Below are 20,595 nucleotides of genomic sequence, written 5' to 3' on the forward strand. Positions count from 1 at the left end.
ATCAGTGGTATTCATTACCAAATAACACTTGCTTCTTTTCTTAACATTTCTTCTTGAAATAAATCTTGCAGACCTAATTAGATATGATCATTTTCCCCTTTAACTTCAATAACTTAGGCATAAGTTTTTAAGGAATAGAAAGCCCAATAAATATTTTCATTTTTTTGCATTTTTAATAATTATCTAGAAAAATAGTGGAGATACTCATTTAGGTAAAACCACTACCACGTACATGAAACTTGACATTTCCTAACGAAACAGGATTACCAATTCTCTCTACTGCAAACTGGCAACTATAATCTAATATGTTCTACTTAATATTAAACGCCGAAGTCAGCAGCAGTACTGCTTGGAGCCGTCTTTCCAGTTTCTTCTCCCACTCAAGGGAGGTAAAGGAGGACAGGGTGTTCAGTGCACTGCGAAAGAGTGAAGGCTCTGGAATTCGAATGCCTGCACTCAGGACCGCTGCCACCAGACCCTAACTGTGAATGGTGGGGGTCTTTCGGCCTCTTTGTGCCTCAGTGCTCTTGTCTGTAGATCAAGAACAATAACAGCACAGACACAAAGGATTCTGAGAACTAATTAAAATAATTCATGTAAATTGCTTCAAAGGATGCCTGGCTTGGTCACTGCTCAATAAAAAAAAACAAAAACAACAAAAAAAAAACACAACCTATTTTTAACTACTCTTAAATGTGCCTCCCATTCCTGTGCAGCTACGCTGTCCACTGCCATCTGGACACTCTGCTTCCATCCCTCCATGCTTTGTTCTTACTGTTCTGGGTCTCGACCACCGCCCTGAGGAAATCCTCCTCCCTTCCATGGCCCATCTTGGGAACAGGCCTCATCAGTCATGGCTTGGCCCTGTTGGCCTGCACCTCGTTGCTCTTTGTTTGCAATTCTCTTTATTATACTCATTATATTAAACCTGACTTTCATTATAGTAATTTATGACCTTGTCTCCTTCATGGGTAAACACTGTGTCTTACTAGCCTATTTATTCTCCGTAGTATTTAACAATCCGTAGAGAGTGGTTCTCAATAAGCATTTATTAGATTTGAAACAGTTGTGCTTACCTATGACCGTGAACATAACATATTATTCGGCCTGTACTAGCAGTGCTCTCATGGGACGCTCACAAAGGTTAAATGAGATAGTGCATGTAACAGGCCACTAATAAACTAATATTTTATCATTATCAACCACAGCTAATAGTTCTTTGGAGCACATCATGTGCCCAGCACAGTGGCTTTCCATTCCCTTTGCACAGAATAGATGCGATAAAGATGTTTTTAAGAGACTGATGAAGAAAATGGCTCTGACATGGCAAATTTAAAAGTAACTATTAGCTATATTATTAAAAAGTTGGCCTGAAGAGATCATGAAATTCCTGATATTTTACAACATAGTTTTGAATATCTAAATAATTCAAGACATGCAGAAGTATAAAAACTTGCAAATCGTAAAAACAAAGGGCAGTATTCTGCAAATGTGTATACCCAGTGGTCAGGACTATTAAGGGAAAACAGCACTGAGAACTTCTGAAAGTCTCAATCTTCTCAAGCATAAAATGGGCCAATGATTAGAAGTCCTGTGCAGGGCACTGTAAAAAGTAAGTCAGGACATGTGCTAATGTGCTTACGGCAGTGCACTAAGTAAACATACATGCTGATCTAATTTATTTTTATCATAAATGATGTTCTCAATTATCTAATAAGTGAAGGTCTAGGACCAAGATGGATAAACCAAATCCAGAGCTGATCCAAATTTTCTGAGTCACAGTCTGTTCTAAATTATTGACAGTGTGAAATCACTGGTAGGGTATTGCCTTGTCTAGGACAATGGAAATGAACATCAATAAATAGTGAGAGCCCAAAAAGGCATCAGGAAGGAGAATGTGAAAGCTCAGAGAAGCCACATATAAAATGTGGATAAGCATATATTTATTTTCTAAAACTTCAGAAATTAAAACACCCACCTTCAGTTCCCACAAACATATCAGTCTAATCAAATGAAAAATACAGTTTTTATATTTTTGTGAAATGCTTTCTTTCATATATTACAGATAAAATTTTAATTTGCTCTTCTATTCATTTCAACTTTTTAGAAGTGGTAAAATGAAAAAATAAAGTACCAGAGATCTGGAAGGCAAAATGTCGCAATGAAGCAAGCAAACAGTGTTTTCTTTTTCCAAGCATAATCATGTATGCTGTTTAAAGGAAAAAAGATACTAAAGGAATTGCTTAAATAAAACTTAAGGGGACATCTAGAAGGTCTTTTCAGTAAGTCTAGTTTCCTGATAACATTCTATGAATCTTTTTAAATGTAAGGATGTACAAAGCATGAAATTTTTAAAAATGATGACATGGACGGAAACAGAAAATGCTTTGCAATGATTCAAATGTGTGATCCACTGCACTTAGATGCATTTCTTTTTAAAAATCTGTATATATAAACGCATGAAAATAATCATTTTCTCAAAATGATTCCAAGGCCTTAATAAGATTTCCTACCAAAAAAAAAAAAAAAAATGACTCCCCAGACTAAACGCTCAAGTATGCATGTCATCTGCTTTTTATCAGCACAATCCTGGCTTTGAATACTATGGAGATATAAATGAAAAGACAGAGGCCAAGGGAGTTGGGGGTTGGGAGGGATGGGGTGCGGGGAGGTGCTCCTTAGTCCAGATTTAGAGCTGCAGATTAGAATAGCAGGCTTTAAACTTCTGGGTTTAACTGCCTAGTAAAATGTCCAAAAATAAAACTGGGGAGACTACCCTAGGTTGCCAAATTTTAATTTCTCAGATGAAAGGCATTAAAGAAACTAACACATATTATCATCAATAATTTATGAAGGAAAGGATATTTTAATAACCCCTAAGAATAAGCAGCCCATAATTGTAGCTTAGGCAGTTTTGTGAATTAAATCAATTTAGCTTTAAGTTAAACTCACTATCTAGTGTTCTTATCTTTTCTATGTTGATGGGACCAGAAAGTGTTCATCACTAAGAGAGGGCATAAGATGAACCAGAGAACACAAAAGATGTCTATAATTAGGGCACCCACTTTTTCCTGAATATGGGTACAAAAACAGAAAAATGGCAAAAAATACCTCCCTTCTATAAAATAACCTGTTCTAATGTAGGATTTAGAATGTTCAATTTGTGATTACATTATCAGTGTCTAAATATAATTCTCCTTGAAAAGCACAGTAACTGGAAAGACTGACTCCATAAAGTAGAACCTAATCCTCATTTTTCTATTCCTCCTCTGTTAGACTAAATTTCAGAACATTTACTAGAAAACAGCCCCCAAACAGTTGAGCTTACTGGTACATCGGTGGTCTTCTGAAACATTCCAAGTGTGCCTGATTTGAAAGTTATTAACGTGGACACGCAGAGCCTACTTGAAATCTACGTACAGAACAGACATCGGCTGGGCTCTCTGACAAGTAAAGTGAATGGACAGAGAGCAATGGTTTGAAAAGTTGTGTCCAGCCACTGGCTCCTAACACTGGCTGACTTAAAAGGGTACACCTTAAAATGGATTTTTTTTTAAACTCCTAGTCATTTTAATAATGTTGGAATTTTGGGTTAATTAAGGAGATGCCATCAAAATTTGCTCATAAAATGGCATTCAATAAGTGGACCAATTTTATATTTGGAGAATTTTTTTAATTGCAATAGTAAAGCTATAATTAGTCATAGTGCCAGGATGTAATATGGCTGAAATGTTCAAAGATGTTCAAAGAGAGAATCAGAGTATATAAATACAGCATCTAACACAACTAGCCCAGATGCTCAAACTATTCCAAGCAGAATCCTTGGTTAGTGAATTTTCCAGAGCATAACTTTCTGTTCTCTACCCTTTTGCTGTCTCTGTGTAGATTATCCTATCAACCATCTGCATCTTGACCAAATGGCCAAACATTAAGGTACAGTAAGTTTGGAAGTGAGAAAATCTTGATCATTTGTGACTAATTAGGACACAGATTTTTAAAATCTTGGCTAGCATACATCTTCGATGGCATAAATAGACTTTTGAAAATTGAAGCGTTTAAGGGTACAGCGGCTAACAGCACAGGCTTCGAACTTACTGTGTGAACCTGGGCTTATACTCAGTTTCCTGAACCTCAGGGTCCTCATCTCTAAAATGGGGATAATAATGGTGCCAGTCTCATAGGGTTGGGAGAATAAAATGGGTAACATATTTAAAGCACTTAAAACAGAGCCTCTTACTACTACTACTACTTATTCCTAGAGTATCTGAAAAATTCACTGCATTTATGGAAGATTTTATAGTGAAAGTTTATACTGAACACAGTTTAAGAACTGTATCTATCAAGTCAGACAGAAAATTTTATCGGATGAGAAATGTTCAGAGAGTTAAGGAGAAAATGAGTAATTGCAAAGAGACCATCCTTTGTCATATATGGTATCAGTTTTTCCTGACAAAAAAGAAGTATCGAGGTCTATATTCTGGAAACCTAGCAGTTAATCTGAGCAGCAAGAATGCCCTCCCCCAAAAGTCAAACTCACCCCTTGTTCATCCAGTTTCATGAGTTGCTCCGTGACCTTGGGAGTGTTGAAGGCCAACCTCAGGCACTGGACATTGAGCTCAGGAATCACATGCTCCAGCACTTCCTTCAGGGGCAGTCCTCTGGCTGTCGAGTGCTTGGCTGTTGAGGGAATGGCGTCCTCCAGGACTGAGCCTCTCAGTGTCATGAGCTGAAAGACAGATGCGTGCTCCGTTGAGGACTCTGGGTGCAGGAGAGATGTAAGTACATCGAATGCTACCGCCTAGGGGAAGGGGCTGCTGAGGAGCAGGGAAGGGCTTCTGTAGGGGAAGCTGGTGAGGGAGAAAGAATGAAGGAGGGGTAGAAGAAGTCTGTATGAAAAGAGGCCAACACTTCCAAGACCCAGCCAAGTCCAAAGGCACTCATCATCAAGCCTTTCAGGGACACCTACTTAAAAACCAAATAGAGCATTTCCTTAGAGAGCTCAATAAGATCAAGTCTTTCTATGGCTGTAAAACACCACTAACCAAATTAGGAAGGACATATCCCGGAGAAATATCTGAAGAATAAAGGCTCAGGACTTAGATGTTACACCTTCCTTTTATTTTATATTACATTATTTTACTATGCAATTATTTTACATTACAAAATTCTATTATATTATTTTATTACAAAAGATAAAGGGAAGGATAAAGTTTTAAATTTCATAACATATTGCTCACAAGCATATACTATTTATATTTATAATGCTACGATAGTGTGATCATGACTGCAGGTAGTACAGCAGCCTAGACAACAGCACTGAAAATCACTTTAGATTTCCCCTTATTTTTTTTTTTTAAAGATTTTATTTATTTATTTGACAGACGGAGATCACAAGTAGGCAGAGAGGCAGGCAGAGAGAGAGAGAGAGGAGGAAGCAAGCTCCGTGCTGAGCAGAGAGCCCAATGCAGGGCTCAATCCCGCATCTCAGGGATCATGACCTGAGCCAAAGGCAGAGGCTTTAACCCACTGATCCACCCAGGCACCCCAAGATTTCCCCTTATTTCTTAAACCACTTTCCATTATTATGAAATATAAACATCACCAAAGAAATTTCTCCATGTAATGATGATTTGTTGGAGTAAACATGAAGCCTAGAGGAATCTTAATTCCCAGAAAGTGTCACACAGCAAAACTGTTACTATAATGTAAACATTGTATGGTGACTTAAGAAAAAACCCCATCACACTGAACACCTTCCCATGAAGCCAGCAGGTCAGCAGGCACCGACCCGCAGCAGGTGTGGCCAGAGACAGAGGAAGGCGTGCCTGCAGACGGCCAGGTGCGCTGTGTGCGAGGGGACGAGGGAAGCAGCCCTCAGTGGCAATTCGGAAGGCTGAATTTGCTAAGAAGAGTGTAACAAGCTCAGGTTCTAAGAGAGTCCAAAGGCAGAGTACAGGATGTTGTGGCTCAGTGCATAAGAAAAGGCCCTCACGGAAGGCTTGGCACTAAAAAGGGGCCACGAGATTGGGGGTGTGTGTGTAAGTTCTGTAAAAGAGCATGTGGGAGAGCAAAGAAGAACAAGATACGGGGTGGAAAGAGCCACCACGGTGGTGGAGCAGGATCTGAGGGGAGCGCCCAGGAGGGCGGACAGGGAAGCCGGGGCCCAGGAGTGCGTGCATGAGGGAGCTGTGCCCTGTCAGGCTCCCCCACGGAGCCTCAGACCTCCTTTGAATGGGGAAGAGGACGTGTACCTTCAGATGAACTGCAGGAGGAAGAAGCCGCAGGCAGACAGTCCAGCTGGAAGGAAGCTGTTAGGAGGCTCAGAAACCAGGCAAAGGGGGCATGAAACACGGTTAGCAGGGAAATGGAAACCAAAGGAACAGGCACCAGAGAAGGCAAATCTCTAACATTTCCCAGCTGATGGGGAAGAGAGAGAAGGGCAGGAAAAGCAAAATTTACCAGCATCTTGCTCTCAATACAAGAACAAGGTACTATCCATTTAATTAATATCTTTTCTTTCATTTACAAATAATTTGTTTTCAAATAACACTTGTGTAATAAAAACATTTTTCCTATGATTTAATATGGAATTTGACAGAAATGTTTTCTGAAGCTTTCTTCTGTTTGTGTTTTAAATCATGGTAAACTGCGGAACAACCCAGTTACTGTGCCCCTGCTTCCATGGGATCACCTGTGCCTGGGGACAGGAAGCTACACAGGCTGAAGTCTGTTCAGTGGAGAAACCAAGACCAGGAAGGCTAATCCTGCACCACAGAAAGATAGCAGCTCACCTCACGGAAGCCAAAGCAGAGAAAAAAGACAGACTCATTTTTTTCTATCTGGATCACTAGCATTGCTGCCATTTTTCTTAACGATTTCCAGAAATAAGACAAGGATCTTAAGAAGTCTTGGTGCACCTTTGCTTAAAAACATTCACATGCTGTAAGGTTTTGTTCATAAACTGTCAGGCTTATAAACATGTTTAGGTTGTGCACTGATGATTTCTATTGAAATGCAAGAGGAAACAGCGAAGTGTCTGTGGGACAGGGACTGGCATCTAGAGATATTTCTCTCAAAGGACTTTCGTTAGTTAATTTTTGTGAAAAGCCTAACTAGGATATTATAGTTACACCACATTTAAGGATGACTTTGATCGGAAAGGAAAAAGTTAACAAGAAAGCTAGGGACACTTCATTACATACACATTAGAAAGGACAGGAAGGAGACAGAGAGGAAGGGAGAGCACGACCTAGGATTCCACGCATTAGACGTGTAGTCAGGAACCACTCAAGCAACAGTCCCACCTTCATGGGGCTTAAATTCTCGTGGGGGAGACAGAAAACAAACAAAATAAAAAGTACTGCATGTGAGACAGTAATAAATGTTTGTGAAAAAAATAAAGCCTAGCATGAGACATGAAATGGGCTGTGTGGGAGTAGAAATTTTAGATCCAGCGGCCAAAGAAGGCCGCTGTGATTTATGCGTAAAGGTCAGGAGGCAATGAGAGAGCTGCGGCTGAGGAAGCCAAGGGAAGGGCTCTGCAGGACAGAGGAATAAGGAATAGCTGAGCCCTGAGGCAGAGGCACTGAGGCGGCCTGGAGGGGAAGGAAGCCTAAATTAGCAAGGACACTGACCGGCTGTTACTCAGGAGATGAGAAACCTTTAAAGGATTTTGCACTGAGGAATGACAGATCTGGATTACATTTCTAAAAAATCCCTGCAGGGCTTAAAGGCAGAGCCGGAAGAAAGGCTCTCAGAGAAAGAGGATGGTGGCCTGGCCCAAACCAAGGTGGTGGGATGAAAGAAGAGGCTGAATTCTGGGCATATTGTGAAGACGGAGTCAACAAGCTTTGCTGACAGACCAGACTGGGGGTTAGGAGGCCAGGAGGAGACAGGAGTTCAGTGTGACTTTAAGTTTCTGGCCTGAACAACTTTAGTAACAGAGCTGTCAGTTAAACATTAATTTGAACATAAAAATAAGTGATGATGGTGTCTTAAAGCAGGAACAACGTTTGACTTGGATGTTCCAGTCAAGGGCTAAGGCAATGGACCCAAGGGACCATGGGACGGGCTAGCAGGAAGGGGACGGAACTGTCAGACCAGAGCAGTGGGGGTGGGGAGGGTTGTGTGTGCAGCCTGAACCCGGCGTAGGCGGCAGGGGATGAAAGGCCAGCAGTTCAGACCAGAGGGAGAGGAGAGGCCGGGGCCAGACAGGGAGAGCTGGGAAGCAAGCTGCAGGGGACAATCATGGAGACCAGTGACAGGAGCCAGGGCGGGAGGAATCCCTCTTAAGAGTCTCATGCTCTACCGACTGAGCTAGCCGGGCAATCCCTCTTAGAAAACTCTGCCCTCGGACGTCACGGATGGTAGCAACTGGAGTGGCCCTGGGAGGGGAAACAGGTAGGAACAGGAGGACAAAAACCCCAGAAGTAAAGAAACAGGCTGACAGGAATCTAAGAAGGCAGAAAGAGGCAACTACCTACGTCCAGATTAAAAAACAGTGTGTTCTCTGTGCTTTTTATGTTCACCCAAATCTGCTTAACATATAGCTCTGGTTAAGAGAGAAAGTACAGTGGGGCGTGTGAGCTCTTCAGTTCTCTGTGGCCACTACGTACAACCCGTTAGATACTGAAGGCATGCCTTTAAAAATCCTATTTTTAATTTCCCCAGAGTTCAAGCTGAGGAACAATTACTAAGTGAAGCCAACCCCTGAAACCTGCCTTGTATCCAATGGGGAAAATGAAGTAAATGTCCTATTTAATCTGGTTTCAAAACCATTATTTTCTAGCTACCTCAGCGGGGTATTGGGCATCAATGCACAAGAGCAATCCTACGGTGAATGTGGTGCACAGAGGCAGTAACAAATTCGTAACTGGCACAACTGTGTGTTTAGAAAGAAAACAAAGGCGAAACTTCAGGGTCCCAAACTTGTTCATGAGTTTACAACAACAGTACCACCAACAAAAACTGCTTTAGTGCTATTTCATTTTTCCTTTCCTTTTCTTTTCCTTTTCTTTTTTTTTTTTTTCTTTTTCTTTAAAAAAAAAAAATTCACACGTGATGTGTACTCTGAGTCCTAGAGAGCCCCAAGAGCCGGTCTCCCATGCTGTGAAGTAGCCTCGGGTTCGCCGGGTCCCTTGGAGTCTCCTGACAGCTGGGGAACAGGCCCAGGGGGTGGCCAAGCAGAAGTGGAAGAAGAAAAGTCTCTTTCCCTCCTCTTGGGTCAAAAATGGTTCTAAGCAACAGTGTGGAAGAGCGAGTTAACTCTTGGGTGACCCGCTCTCACCTGTCAGGCCACTGGCTCAGTGCCACCCAGCTGCCGGGGCACGGTACACAACATCCACTTTGGAATCTTGAGGACTCCAGCTTCCTGGGGCCACACTTATCTGAGTATCTTTCTCCCAATCAAAACCCCTCATTCAATTATCACATCTACCCAGGGTCGATGGAGAGGAAGGATTCAAATCCAATGGTGATGTGCACCCCCGTCCCCAGCAGAACAGATGAGCGTGGCCTCAGCAGATTCTGAGACCCAGGCAGCTCTGCGCTGGTACCTTCCACGGCTGTGTTGTTGCGACTCCTCACTCCGGTCAAGCCTCGGTCTTTCTAGTTTGTGACTTACCTCACTGGTTCTAAAAATTATTCGGTAGTTGTATGGAGATCCATTTTCCTTTGTTTCTTCTGGTTTTTCTCTTCGAATGCTCACAGCCACTGGACCAAGATTCTCATCGGCCCCAAAGTAGTTCCAGTGTTCTTGGGTAAAGTAAGACAAAGCAAAATTAGAAAATTGACACGTCACTTTAAAAATGTTACATTCTGCCTGATATTTAGATCGCTCAGAAGTTATGTCAATAAAATATAAACACATTTAGCAAATATTCCTCAGTGAGTTATAAAAACAGAGACTTAGCTATACAAGTTTGGTCTCAGGGGAGGTAACACTGAAGAGCACTGGCTTGTTAAGTGTCTTTTTTTTTTCCTTAAACTAGTGTGCAACTTACTACTTTATTATTTAATATTATTTTAAGAGATTTGTGTTCTGTCCCCTCTATTCTACCATTTAAATAGGCTACACTGTGTGGGCTTCCTTGCCTAAGGGAAGGTTTGTGCCAGTGCCAGTGTTTGTGCAAAAAAACAGAAAAAAACCCTACATCTCTTGAGAACAGAGACTGAGGATTGAGGGTTTTCCCCCAGATTAAAAAAGACTTCCCAAGGGACATCTGGGTGGTTCAGTCAGTTAAGCATCAGGTCATGATCTCAAGGGCCTGGGATCAAGTCCTGCATCCCACCCCCAAACCCCCACTGCTCAGCAGGGAGTCTGCTTCTCCCTCTCCCTCTGCTCTGCCCCCAACTTACGTTCTCTCTCTCAAATAAATAAGTAAAAATCTTTAAAGAAAAAAGAAAAAAAAAGAAAAGACCTCCTAGAACAGGAGAGAGGAGAAAGGACTGGGAGTCACTGAGCCACACTGTCTCCTAGCAAGAGTAGGGTCTACGGAGGAAAGAGCTTCTAGGAGAAGAAGCTGAGAGAGCCAGAAGCTGAGGCCCAGGGCTCTGGGCCTCACCAGTGGTTCCCACACAGGGAGCACCAGAGCCATCCTGCAAAGCCATGAACCCGAAGGGCACAGTTGGGGTGGGTAAGAGCTCTCTCCTGGGTAAGCAGTGTAGCCAGATGACTGACGATTCAGGGCCCTTTCCTCAACATGCTGGCCCTGCACATGACCCCAAATCCTGGCACAGCCTGGGGGGTTAGAGGGAAGCCACCAAATGACTGATGCTGAATTCCTTCCTCTTGACCAGAGGGGAGGTCAGGATGAAACTTAAGTTAATTAACAGAAAAAAACTTTGAAAATGATATTCACTATACACTAAGTATATAATTCTCTAAAAAAGTTGAAATTGTTGATACACACATGACATTTTCACAGATGAGGAATCCCGTAAAACAGAAATATATGAAAAGCTAAAAAACAAAAGTAGCTAATTTGTTTTTTGAACCTCCACAATACTTTACATTGTCCTAGCTCATTGACATGTGACATGGCTAGATGACGGAGCCATGACATGGTAAGTCACCCTCATACAAAATGTATAAATTTGAAAATACACATCATTTCCATGTGAGATATAAAAGCATTTAAAAGCCCATGAGAAGAAGAAGAAATAATGGCATTAAATGTCTAATCATGTAGTCTTAAAATTCAGGTAATATAGATGAAGACACTTTGCCGGTACTGAAGAGGGATTATATAAGGATACAGGAGGGCTCTCCAAGAATACTGTCATAATCCATGGAAATTCAAAATGAGAAAACTCAGTGGGAATCGAGGCACCGAACATCTCATAAGTGGGCAACTGAGAAGCAACCTGATAGGCGTCACGAAATCTGTGTACAAACACTCATGTACACTCTCAAACCACATCCCGTGAGAATCGTCACACTCCGCGGCTGTCTACTCTTACTCTGCATCTCAGTTTAGTAAGCCTGGTGGTCTGGTCTTCAAGCTTGCGGCTTTATTTCAGAGGAGTGATCCTTCCAGATGTTGACAATGTCCAGAGCGTAGGACTGACACAGGCTTGCATGCAGCAAGTGATGTAACAGAACAACAGACAAGGAGGAAGAAAACCAAGACAGGAGACAGAAATCGTATGAAAATGTGGACGAGAACTTAAAGGAAACAAGACAGCGGTCTGGGGCCATTGAGAGAAGGAACGCTTGAATCACCACCCGGAGCATTTTACTGCCGCAGCACAGGACTGCACCGCGCCGGTGTCCGAGAGGAGCAGGAGCCACATGCGTTACAGTCTGCTCCTTGCACTTTGGGGGTCGGACTGCAGTCCAACGCTCTACAAAGTCCTCGAACACACCCCACAGTCCTCAGGAAGGCGGGTGGGTTCGCCGTTCTCTGCGGCTGGGGACAGCTGTTCGGGGCTGCTCTCAGTTCCCTGCTGGTAACCTCAGCGGCCCTCAGGCAGCTCTCGCTCCCCCTCCCCGGAGCAGACACTGCAGAGGTCCTCTGTTCTCCTTCCACTTCCCCCACCTACCTTCTCCTTGGTCTCAGCAAATGACAACAACTGTCTAACCACAAGGAAAAAGAAGCCACATCAGAAGCAAGCAGCCTCACTGTCCGCCATTATACACAAAAACTGACCTGGATCCAGACTTGTGTTCCTTTTCTTTACAGTCCCAAACCCGACCTCCCCCGCAATGCTGGCCTCCATTCATTGCACCTTCCCTGAGACCTTGAACCCCCCTCTTCAACTTCAGTGTCTCTCTCTTTTTCCTCATTCCCATCATCACTGAATCAGGCTCATGTCTCCATCTTTAAATATAAAACTTGTCCTCAAGTCCTTATCACCCTTTGGGTTCTCTCCTTTGTCTTTGCTTCCACTGGCAACCTCCTGAAAGGGCTGCCTAGTTCCTCACCTCACAACTGCTACAGTCCGACTCTCATCGCACAGCCACCACTCATCGCACAGCTTTCAAGCTAAAGCAAATGCATCATTTTGGTCCTTATCGTGCTTCAATTCTCCAAAACATCTGGCACAGATGATCATTTTCTCTAGAAACACACTCACCTCCCGGCTTCTGTGATACCACCTCTGCCCATTGTTCTTCTGGCCACTCTGGTGGGTCTTACTCTGGTGCCCTTCCTCTTCCCATCATGAATATTCCACCCACGCCCAGAAAGAACTTCTACTGTCACCTCAAAAGAGTCTAGGTGCCCACTAAAGACACCTCGAATCCCCCCACCCATATCTTCACATCTTCCCGATGGAACTCTGTCTGTCCGTGAACATCTGCAAACAGGAACTCGTTACCATCCTCACCAACCCGCAGAGCTCTCTCTGCAGTCCCAATTGCAACAAGTGCCACATCCACCCAGCTGTCCAGCCCAGACTCCCTGGGAATTCCAGCTCCTGCACAGCTCTCAAATCTACCTACCTTCCTTCCCATCCCTCAGCCATCTAGACATTTGTGGGTCTTCTAATTAGTTTCGCACCACCAGCCAGATGATCTTTCTCAAAATGCAGACCTGACCATCACTATTAAGTTTTAAATGCTCTGGTTTCCCAAGGGTTCTTGGATACTTTCCATGCCTTTCCAAAGGCCCTCTCAGCCTATTGTGAGCCTGTCACTCCAGTTCCAAGTCAGATCGCTCCATCATCCTTCCAAACCCACTATATGGAATTTTTCTCGGTTGCTCAAATTTCACTATGCCCCTTCTCACCTAAAAGACTGTCTAGAACATTCTTCCAACAGCTCTACTTTATTTGACTAAGTCCTCTCACCCTGCAGGTCTCAAATGAAATGCTGTCTAGACATCCTCTAAAATGTGACAACACTGGAGCAAAATCAAAGTGTTTATTCTGTGTATTAATTCCAAAACGTCATTTTATTTTATTTTATTTTTAAAGATTTTATTTATTTATTTGACAGACAGAGATCACAAGTAGGCAGAGAGGCAGACAGAGAGAGAGGGAAGCAGACTCCCTGCGGAGCAGAAAGCCAGATGCAGGACTCCATCCCAGGACCCTGAGATCATGATCTGAGCCAAAGGCAGCAGCTTAAACCACTGAGCCACCCAGGCGCCCCCAAAATGTCATTTTCAAGGAAGAATGCATAAAATGACAAATCACTGAAGTGAAATATTTCATATATTTCAAACACAAAAATATAGAAATATTATTAGGACCCCCCAAATACAAATTCATCATAATGTCAATATTAAACCCTATCACTCTAGTATAAATTGGCAGAAAAAATTAAAATAGTATTTTTTTTTTTTACAGAGATCACAAGTAGGCAGAGAGGCAGGCAGAGAGGAAGAAGCAGGCTCCCCGCTGAGCAGAGAGACTGATGTGGGGCTCGATCCCAGGACCCTGGGAGCATGACCTGAACCGAAGGCAGAGGCTTTAACCCACTGAGCCTCCCAGGTGCCCTAAAATAGTATTATTCTGAAAAAAACCCTAAACCTTACATAAAAATGAAGAATATTTATAAAACAGAAAAGTCTAGGTGTTTTAATCGGTTAAAGATTATTTAAAGATTATTTAGAAGTTTTATGTGTGTCATCATTAAGTCCTGACCGTTTTTGGTTTTTTTTTTTGCAGTTTTTCACAGCTGCTGAGTTGGGGGAATGTTCATGAGATAATTAGAACTAATTTCTAATACTTTTTTCAGACTCTATCTTCAAACCCATTTAAAAAGCTCTAGCAGAACATTCTGTTTTGTTTTGTTTTGTTTTCCTTGAAAGAGAGCTCTAGCTATTATTTCCAAGAAGGCATTTCCCTTTGTTGAACTATTTCAGTTTCACTGGGGTAGATGGAAATCTTGGTCTGGTTTCTGGTGTTAAATTCACTACTATCATGATCAGACACTGCTTGTTCAAAATGTCTTTCCATTTGAGTGAGAATTATTCACACAATAAAAGCCTTGTTTTTTTGTGTGCACTGTCCCTGTTTCCTGCTCCCGAGGATTACAGAGTTCTAGAAACATTCCCTCTCTACACGAACATAACTTTATTCAGTTCAAAATCCTAATGCACTGTGTAACTCTCTGACAGCAGAATTCAGTACGTCACCTTAAATCAAATTTCTGAATCCTTACACTTTGATTTCAAGACAAATGACTGATTTTTTCTTTTAAAACCAAAATACCAGCCTTTGGAGGCTATCTTATCTCGTCCTTCTGGCCAGTCTGGGCTCTTCCTGTCCTTCAAACTCAGTGGACTCGAACCTTCCTCCCAGCAGCCATCTACCTGCACGTTTTGCTAGTAGAGTTATTCAACTGCAGAGAGCTCTCCCAGCCAGATCCACAAATCAACTCTGTCTTTTGCGGGAATGGAAGGGGGGTGAAAGGGGAACAAGAACGGGGGAGTTACAGAAGAGGAGGGTTACAGAGAAGCCGAAAGCCTGTGAGGAGAGAAATCAGGATAATGAAGTCTGAGGGAGGAGAGGGGATGGGAGAAGGAACTGGATATTCAAGTATGGTGGGTAAATGGACTGATGCAGGAGTTGAAACACAGGTGTTGGGCCACCAAAGCTAATGACATTTTAGTGCCAGCACACTGGAATGCCAAAAATCAATATTGCAAACACTCTGTCAGAACGATATAATGCAGGGAAGTGAGGCACTGTGCCAAGCATTCTATCTAATATTCATGTCCACCATGGAAATATAGGTATTTCCTTCTTTTCTATAGATGTGGCAGCAATGATTTAGAGAGAATAAGTCACCACCTAGCCATGAGCAACTAGCAGTACCAGATTTCAAACACATGATTTTAACTACTGATTTCACAGCTCATTTTTTTTTAGCCATTTTATATTAACATTATCTTCCCCAAAGTTTCAGAAATTATATTATGAATACAAAAAAGTCTAATAAAATTTGATGCCTAAAGGGATTAAGTAGCCAGATCATGCCTAAAGAAAGCTTAATTGAGCTCCAATTGCTTAAGTGGCTAGAAGGGCAATTCTGGTATTTTGCACAAAAAAAGTGAATTTTGGATTGGTTTAATATTCCCAAAAAACATTTAGATTATTTAAAACACCTTAATCACAAATCTGAGAATATCTAAAATCAGATTTTTAAAAAATAAAGAGCTTGTATCAAAACAAAAATGTTATTCCTTGATGTGCCATAAGTCAAGGCTTTGCTATGTTCAAAGGGAGAGATACTAATGTTTTATCCATTGATGGTTGATTCCCCTGTCCCCGCCTGCATTTTCTATATTTAACACCTAAACAAACCTTTAGCCTGAAGTTTAGTTCTGGTTCCTGAGTTTTAACAAAGATGTGGCAATGAGCAGTTCTGTCATCACTAGAACAATCTGCATAAAAAACTATATATTTTGGTTGACATTCACAATAATAAGTAATTTCACATTCAGAGAAAAGGGAAGTACTAAGTAGTTCAAAGCACCAAGTAATTAGATCAAGTACAGTCACATCACCTGGTAATGAGCTGTGTACAAGGCAAAAAAATTAAAAAATTAAAAAAAAAATAAGCCTGGTATTTTATCTGTAAAGGGGGAAGGGAAAATACAATCACAGGAGTTACAGGGTTCAACAGGCAATCTTTGTGTTGGTCTTCACAGTATTTGCAGACTCTGTATTAGTACTTCATTTGTATATTTTTCTAGGGAGACCAGTAGAATCTGCACTGTGCAGAATTATGAACAAAACTAAGTTTTTTATAAATAATTTGTAAAGTTAAAGTATTTCTTTAAAATTGAGAAATTTATATAGGGAGAACAGACATGATAAACACAAGAGAAAGCAAATGAAACACAGCTACTATTTCACACCTAACAAGCTGGCATCTACATTTGTCAAGTACAACCAGTGTTTCGCCAAGTGGCCCATTCATACTCTGTGGCTGGCGCTGTGAACGGACAGCAGCCACTTCAGAAAGCATCGAGAAATATATGCTAACATCACAAAAACGTTCATATTCTCATCTTAGCTACCCTAATTGCCTGTGCAGAAGGAGAAATGAAGAGCCTTCCATGGTCTCCAGAAAAGGCATCTTAAGTCACTGTGGAAGGGGACACTGAAGGTACTAGCACTGAGCACTCAGACCTGGTTCCCCCTATATGGTAGCAGGTCAAAGAATGGACCTGCCAATGACAATTATGTCACCATTTTCAGTATTTTAAGCTATTTTTCCCTAGAACAGTCTCTTGCTGGACTACAAGTGTGCCAGTGGTAGTGCCGTGGACCTGAATGTGGACCCTCTGTATTTTCATCAGGCAGAGACTCCAGGTGGAAGGGGGAAGGCCCCGCAATGTAGCATGCCCCTCTATGCCTGCTGGGTTCAAGTTGTTCAGATGTTCTGTTTTTGTACAACTTGTTACATCTTAATAAGACTGACAACTAGGTTAGAAAGAGAGGACAGACCTAAAGCCAGGAGAAAAGCAAGCAAGCAAGCAAGCAACAGCAGCATATTCTGCTTTTTAAAAAATGAAACCCAGGTTTGGCAAAGTAGAAGTATTAAGACGCCAGCTTTTTAAAGAATGGCTCTTTCCGAGAAGTGCACCACTCAGATATTCTCAGTCTCCAGTCCCCAAAGGGCTCATCCTAATTATAAGGGTGGAGGTTCCATGAGAACTAAATAGCCCAGGACTTTGCATCATAATCAAAAGCAGGTCAGAGTAATGCATGGGGACATTTACACAGGACTGGCCACCTGCCAGAATTCTGTCCCATAGCACTCCACTAAGCTTATAATTATTGTTGCATAAGAGTAATTGTGCACATTTACAAAGTACAGAGTGCTCTGAAGTTCCAATTCTTTTTCCCATAGATAATTCTTAAAAAGTAAGGTGGTTTACTTGCCAAAACTGCATGAAGTGGTGGGGCTTAGGAGAGCACGTGACTAAGCAGCCCACAACACCTCCATAACTTGCCAATAAAGGGTAGGCTTTAATAGTGTTACATTGACATTAATAAATTGCATCAAAAAGATAAAAAAAAAACACAAAAAACTCTTTTTGAAACAAAAGGATAATAAAGAGTAATACAATCAAACCGAGGAAATTTTATTGGTCATTATCTATGACAAATAGCCAACAACTATATTTTTAAAAAATTCAAGCTCATGAATGATTAAAAGAAAATGTTTTGAGCCTATAGTAAGTAATCAAAAATACAAACTATAAATATTCCTAGTAGGCAAGAAAATGTTCAACTATACAATCTTAAGCATACCAGGTAGACTTTTCTGGTCTGTGCTTTCTTAAGAGAAGCAACCTGGCAGTAAAAAAATCAAGGTTCCTATAAAGTTCACACCATTAGATTTACAGGACTCTACCTTACAGAAGTAACAGGGTATGTGGGGGGAAAGTTACATAACAAGATTCATGTATGTCCAGAGGTTTTTCGACTTGTCTATGGATAGAAATTAGGGTCCCCATGTACTTGAATGAAAAAAATATGGATCTTTATTTTCATCAATTTCTAAACAAACACCCCCATTTCTGTCAATGATAAACACAGGCAACAAACTACAGTACTATTAGCTGTACATGTGACTTTGACACCAAAAGAAACTAGATATTTTCATGTCACTTGATAGTTAATCGCAGATATGTCAAAATGTCAACTATGTTCATCACTACTTTGAAAGCTATCAGACCTGATACTAGATTATTTTGTTAACACAGAAGAAGCAAAATTTTAAATGCTTTTGCAATTGTATTTTAATATGCTTGAATTGCTTTGTATTTTTACTTTAATCTGGGTGAAAAAAAAATTATCCTAAGGTGAATCCATAGGTTTTGCCCAACTGCCAAAGAGGGCAATGGTGGGGCAGGCGGGGGTGGGGTGGGGTGGGGGGAAACCTTAGGACTATCTGATATAAACGTTATATGTAATAATGAAAAACGGGAAAACCTTAATTTGCGACAGCTGGAAAACTTTAACAGAGCCAATAATGGAAGCATGAAAAAATTTATACACTGTATCTAATGATCCTATCTTACTGAAAACATGAATAGGCATGTATTAAGAAACAAATAAAATCACTAGTAATCCCAAGATTAATTTTCTATAGTTACTATTTTTCCGTAATGAATATATATAACTTCTATAATGGGAAGATTTTTTAAAATATTAAAAAATGTATTTGGTTTGCAAATGGCCAGTCAGTATTAAAAAACTGTAAAAGGCTGCACATTAGTGTAACTCTTTACTTTTAATGTTAACCCTGATTCAAATGCCAGCTCAGAGGGAAAAAAATGTATTTAACAACCACATATGAGAAATTACAATGAAACACCCATCACTAAGTCAACTATTTTATACTTAAACACCCTTTGTCCCTCCTTACCAGGGACATTGCAGCAAGAGGTCTTCCTACCTAAAAATGCTTTTGAAAGGCCTTTGGAATAACGTCCCTCCAAGACAGCCAGAAATGCGGTTGAGGGCGAAACCACTGCTGCTCAGCAGGACAGGGACGATGCAGAGAGTCTCACAAACAGTACAGCCATAGACTTGCTGGCTGCCTGCACCAGCTGCAGACATTGCTTCTGCTGAGGCTCCTCTGCCATCAAATGCTTCTGCTGGACGTGAACGCAGTTAGAAAGAGGTCTCCCAGGGGGCTCAGTTGCTTAAGCATCTGACTCCTGACTTCAACTAAGGTCATGATCTCAAGGTGGTGGGATTGAGCCCCATGTCAGGCTCCTTGCTCAACAGGGAGTCTGCTTAAGGATCCTTTCTCCCCTCTGTCCCTCCGCTGCCACTCATGTGTTCTGTCTCTCTCTCTCTCAATAAATAAATAAGTAAGATCTTGGGGGGGGGGGGCTGTGTGTGTGTGTGTGGGAAGAGGTCCCCTGCTGTCCCAAAGATCAGATGGGGATGGCCTCCATGTATAGAGGAGGGACTCCATGAGAAAAGCCAGGAAAGGAACTGATTCAATAAAGCAAATATTTCTTGAACACCTGATTTAGGAGCTCAGGACGGAAGGGTTCACTGGGTGTCTAAAGTCGTAATGAGGTACACGCTTGGAAGACAGGTGAGTCAGGCTTTATGTATCAAGTTGTACTGAGTAATAGATCTAAAGAGCCCTTCTTCCCTTGACTCAGCAAAGAGAAGAGCATATGGGAATCCGTGAGCATGGTAGTCATGTTGGTAGACTTCGCAGGAAGTTGGGGAAGCACTCCCACTTCCCAAGTGGATGGTTCCTAAGTTAACCACGGTAACTGGTGGTTGTTTTTCACTTTTCATCTTCTCTACTTTGCAGAAAAAAGCTGCAAAAATGGTATAAGGAATTTCCACAGATCATGACGCAGCTTCCTCCAATCCTAGCATCTTCTGTGACCCCAGACAATACAATTATCATGGTCAGAACCAGGAAATTCTGACGGGTACAATGATCCCAGTAACTGATGATTCTATTCAGAGTCCATCACGGTTTCCATCTGCCTTTTTCGTCCCGAAATCCCGCGCAGCATCCCATGGTGTACTCAGTTACTCCCCCTCAGTCCCCTGCAGTCTCTGACAGCTGCTGGCTCTCGGCTCGCCGTCTCTCACGACCATGGCACCCTCACAGAGTACTTCCCAACCCACTGGGGTCTCCCCGGTGGTCTCACGCGATCGGACCGAGGGTGCGTACTCTAGAGCCAAGGAAATGATGTCCCCTTCCCAGTGCATCAATTCCCGGGTTCAGGGTACGGACCCTGATTCAACTCCATGCAGGGGCACCTGCCAGTTCTTAGGGTTGCAAATACCTTCCAGGAGAGGCTTTGCCATGGCGCACACCCTGCTTCTCGTCGCCGGTCACACACGGATGCCAGCATCTAGCCGCCGCGTCCAGCACAGTTCACCACAGAAAAACGCGGTCTCCATACGGGTGTTCTGGGCCTGTGGGGATCAGCTTGGTGGTCCGGGTTAATTCCCACTAAACCACTACGACCACACACAGACTTGTTTGTGGTCTCATTTCCTGAAAAGGGAGGAAAAGGAACTGCCACACATTACTCAGGGCCTGCCGTGGAACACGCGGTCGTGAGCGCAGAGGGCCCTCACGGCCTCTCCCGGGTGCCGTAGGCAAAGACACGCTCCACTCCGTGAACTCACAGACTTCGCACCCGC

At 42.2% G+C, this 20,595-nt stretch overlaps 1 protein-coding gene across 5 annotated transcripts in view; it reads right to left on the reverse strand.

Moving 5' to 3' along the window:
* SIPA1L1 (signal induced proliferation associated 1 like 1) overlaps window positions 1-20,595 on the reverse strand; it is a 135,241-nt gene that overhangs the window by 103,380 nt on the left and 11,266 nt on the right. For all 5 annotated transcript variants that reach the window (XR_006604606.1, XM_013057455.2, XM_013057457.2 and 2 more), the window contains 2 exons: window positions 9,623-9,753; window positions 4,538-4,726 (listed from right to left, as the gene is read on the reverse strand). Coding sequence is in view for 4 of the 5 variants with exons in the window: in XM_013057455.2 (XP_012912909.1) it covers window positions 4,538-4,726; window positions 9,623-9,753 (320 nt within the window). In the remaining variant the exon portion in view is untranslated. The remainder of the gene's footprint in view (window positions 1-4,537; window positions 4,727-9,622; window positions 9,754-20,595) is intronic.

The sequence above is a fragment of the Mustela putorius genome, unplaced genomic scaffold, assembly GCF_011764305.1.
Source record: "Mustela putorius furo isolate JIRA1106 unplaced genomic scaffold, ASM1176430v1.1 tig00000129_pilon_pilon_pilon, whole genome shotgun sequence".
Taxonomy (NCBI): domain Eukaryota; kingdom Metazoa; phylum Chordata; class Mammalia; order Carnivora; family Mustelidae; genus Mustela; species Mustela putorius.